The sequence below is a fragment of the Clarias gariepinus genome, chromosome 20 (genome assembly GCF_024256425.1).
Source record: "Clarias gariepinus isolate MV-2021 ecotype Netherlands chromosome 20, CGAR_prim_01v2, whole genome shotgun sequence".
Taxonomy (NCBI): Eukaryota; Metazoa; Chordata; class Actinopteri; order Siluriformes; family Clariidae; genus Clarias; species Clarias gariepinus.
In genome coordinates, this window is record NC_071119.1 from 10,642,553 (window position 1) to 10,646,901 (window position 4,349).

At 49.6% G+C, this 4,349-nt stretch overlaps 1 protein-coding gene across 1 annotated transcript; it reads left to right on the forward strand.

Annotated features, from left to right (window-relative positions):
- The first annotated feature begins 1,965 nt into the window (after positions 1 to 1,965).
- LOC128508264 (CD209 antigen-like protein C) lies at positions 1,966 to 3,874 on the forward strand. Its single transcript, XM_053479493.1, has 4 exons — positions 1,966 to 2,260; positions 3,246 to 3,388; positions 3,528 to 3,631; positions 3,736 to 3,874. Exons 1-4 carry the CDS (start codon positions 1,966 to 1,968, stop codon positions 3,872 to 3,874), a joined length of 681 nt encoding a protein of 226 aa, XP_053335468.1.
- The last annotated feature ends 475 nt before the right edge of the window (positions 3,875 to 4,349 follow it).

Consider the following 4,349-nt stretch of genomic DNA (forward strand, 5'->3'; position numbering starts at 1 on the left):
CTTTGCCTACCTGGACAATATCTTGATTTTCTCACGCTCAGTTAAGGAACACAGATCCCACGTTCGCCAGGTCCTGCAACGGCTACTTGAGAATAAACTTTACGTCAAGGCAGAGAAATGCGAGTTTCACTGCTCGTCCACATCCTTTTTGGGATATTGCATCTCCCCTGAGGGCATCCAGATGGACCCCACCAAGGTGAAGGCAGTCACTGACTGGCCAGTACCGTCATCAAGACGCGAACTCCAACGCTTCTTAGGGTTCGCCAATTTTTATCGCCGTTTCATCCGGAGCTACAGCATGGTCGCAGCCCCACTTACGACCCTCACGTCGTCCAAGATCTTATTCAAATGGAACCACCAGGCAGACATAGCCTTCAGGGATCTTAAACAGCGCTTCACCACTGCGCCTATCCTCATCTTTCCCGACCCCTCTCTCCAGTTTGTCGTGGAAGTGGACGCGTCCGAGACTGGGGTGGGGGCCATCCTGTCCCAGAGGTCCACAGAAGACAACAAACTTCACCCATGCTCCTTCTTCTCCCGCAGACTCACACCCCCTGAACGCAACTACAACATTGGGGACCGTGAACTATTGGCGGTCAAATTGGCCCTAGAAGAATGGAGGCATTGGCTGGAAGGGGACGACCACCCCTTTCTTGTGTGGACTGACCATAAAAACCTAGAATATCTAAGAACGGCAAAAAGACTCAACTCACGCCAGGCACGGTGGTCGTTATTCTTCTCTCGTTTCCGCTTCATGCTGTCGTATCGCCCTGGTTCCAAGAACGCTAAACCTGACGCCCTCTCTCGCCAATTCTCCACCTCTAAGGACGCATCCACAACGGAGACTATCCTTCCTCCCCAATGTCTTGTGGCAATAACCCGGCTTACTGTGGAGCAGCTTGTCCAGCAGACCCTTGAACGGGAACCAGGCCCAAGCACCGTCCCACCTGACAAGCTCTTTGTTCCAGTCTCTGTACGACCACAGGTGTTAGACTGGGCTCACAGTTCCAGACTGGCATGCCATCCTGGGGCAGCACGCACTCTCTTCCTCCTTCAACAGCGCTTCTGGTGGTCCACGATGAAGGAGGATGTCAAGAACTTTGTGGCGTCCTGTGACACCTGTGTCAGGAACAAGGTCACCAACCACCCTCCAGAGGGCTTCCTTGGACTGCTCCCCATTCCCCACCGCCCTTGGTCCCACATCTCCATCGACTTCGTCACCGGCCTACCACCATCCCAAAACAATACCTGCATCCTGACCATTGTGGATCGCTTCTCTAAGTCTGCACATTTCATACCACTACCGAAACGCCCATCTGCGAAGGAAACAGCTGAACTGCTAATCAACCACGTCTTCCGACTTCACGGACTCCCAGTCGACATCGTCTCGGACAGAGGCCCCCAGTTTTCTGCCCAATTCTGGAAAGCCTTTTGCAACCTCGTCGGTGCTAACCCCAGCCTTTCTTCCGGTTTCCATCCCCAAACTAACGGCCAAACGGAACGAGTCAACCAGGAGCTGGAGAAATCTTTAAGATGCATGGCCACCCGGGATCCATCCTCCTGGAGCCGCTTTTTACCCTGGGTCGAGTACGCCCACAACTTGCTTCCTACCTCCTCCACCGGCATGTCCCCCTTCCACTGTTGCCTGGGCTATCAACCACCCCTCTTTCCGACCCAGGAAGAGGAGGTAGCCGTCCCCTCAGCCCAGACCTTTATACGGCGCTGCAAGAGAACATGGCAGCGTGCCCGCAACCAGCTACGGCGCACCGTAAGTGCTTTCCAAAGCCAGGCTAATCGTCATCGGTCACCAGCCCCTAGATATCTTGTCGGCCAAAGGGTCATGCTGTCTGGACGTGACCTCCCCCTCAAGACCACATCCAAGAAGATTTCACCAAGATTCATCGGACCTTTCACCATCACCCGGTCATAAATCCATGCTCCGGCCGACTAGCTCTACCACTCTCTATGTGCAGAATCAATCCTACATTTCACGTTTCCCAGATCCGCCGACTGGTCCCCTGTCCACTATCTCCACCCATCCAACCCCCTCCCCCCCCTCGACTCATAGACGGAGGTGAAGCCTTCACAGTCCGTAGACTCCTCAGGTCTCACCGCCGCGGTCGTGGTCTCCAGTACCTGGTGGACTGGGAGGGCTATGGCCCTGAGGAGCGGAGTTGGGTACCAGCCAAATTCATCCTGGACCGCTCCCTAATCGCTGACTTTCATAGACTCCACCCTGAGGCGCCTACTAGAACGCCAGGTGGCGTTCTTAGGGGGGGCGGGTACTGTCACAACCCGTCAAGCTACAGCTCTGCCATGATCACATAAGCACTCCTGCTCCACGTTCCCAACCACCCCTTGCTTCTTGCCACCTCACCTTCCGCTCTCAACACACCTGTGCGTTATCTCCAATCATCCTCCTTACCTATTTAAACCACGCTCTGCCACAGTCACGTTGCCAGATTATTGTGTGCCTTTCGTAGCCCAATTTTCCAGCGTTAGTTTCATGTCTCGACTACCTGTTACCGACCACGCTTCGTTTCTTCTTGACCACGCCACTGTCTCACGTTTGGATTTCACGCTCACGGAGTTTTGTTATCGACCCTTGGATTTGCCTCAACGACCACGAATTCGGATCACGGACCTTCTCCTGTCTCTCTGGCTCTGAACCTTGCTCACCTTCGACCACGATAAAGCTTAGCAAAACCAGCCACCAACCTGTGTGGCGTCTCCATTCGCCTGCCGGTTCTCCACGTCTCTGCAACACTGCGCGAATCGCGCTGCACTCCAAGTTTCCTCACCGGCTCTTTGCACTTCCGCATTCCTGCACAGGACACACAAGGCGCTCTCGCCGACTCGCGGCGCTTTAGCATTCCTCACAGGTCCACGCTGCACACAGAGCGCTCACACGCGCTTCCGCATTCCAGCGAGACTCTGCTCACGCCACAGCACAGAGCTTAACCGGCACTTTCTCTTTGATCCACTCGGCCGGCTCAGTCTGCTACACAAGCACTACCACTAATCACAGGTCCAACTCTGCGCTTGGATCCATCACGCCCTCTAGCGCCCCGTGACAACCTGAGACTGATTAACTGTGTTTCACTCATATGGTTTAAGCTCACAGGCCCAACTCTTAGAGTGTGTAGTTACATCTGAGGTCTGACAGCATATTTCAGTATTAAATCTTTACCCAACTCTGAATATAGTATTGAGTGATATAATTGAATTATATGCTGTGTGACCAGATGCAGCTTTCAGACTCGGGTGGAAATATTTCAACTTAAGGATTTACTACATCTCAACTCAGACAAAAACCTGGGATGAGAGCAAACAGGACTGCAGAAATAAAGGAGCCGACCTGGTGATCATAAACAGCAAAGAGGAACAGGTAAAAAAGAGAGAGAGAGAGAGAGAGAGAGAAGGAGAGAGAGAATAAACAAGTATCTAACTTCATTCATTCATGTTTCTATAATTACAGGAACTTATTGAAAAAAATAAATACTTTTTTATTTTACTATCACTCACAGGAATTCATCCTGAAACAGCTGGGTTGCAGCAGTTGGGCTTGGATTGGTCTCAAAGTCACAGAGGGCGCATGGAAGTGGATAGACGGTACACCAGTGGTCACTGCGTAAGAGATTGGCATTTACTAATTTTGCTAGTGTAGTTAATTTAACTGGACTGTTTTCTTGCAATTAAAAGTAACTGATCTGTTACTAATTCTCTGCTTTTCAGGTACTGGGATGAGGGGGAACCGAATAATAAGGATAATGCGGACTGTGCTGAGATTTCGACTGTTCCAAATAAGAAGGGCTGGAAAAACATGCCATGCACATATAAGAAATTATGGGTCTGTGAGAAAAATTATATTTAGGGAACAGTGCGATAAAATGATGTAGTAGTTCAGTTTGTAGAGTTATATTTTTATACTTCTAAAATAACTTAAAATTCCTTTAAATGTTTGCTTAATATAAGCGGTCTTATTCAGTGTAATTGCAGGCAGCAGAGGAGCCCAAGGATTGGCACCCTGCCCTTGTATACAGGATGAGCAGTATACACACACACACACACACTTAGAGAAGCCTGCTTACTAACATGCTTTTGGGAGATGGAAAAAACAAAACAAAGAAAACTAAACCAAAGCCTCTTGTTCAACTTTGTTTTACTTTTTCTGATATTATTATGAAACTTTCCATTTTGTTGTACATTTCTGATATTAGATATTAGCATCCTGGTAATATTCTACAGTAGCATTAGACTCAGCATAGCAAATAAGCAACTAAAACAAATAAACAAACCCACAAATGCATACTACGTTCCACTTCAAACTTACCTTCACCTACAAGAAG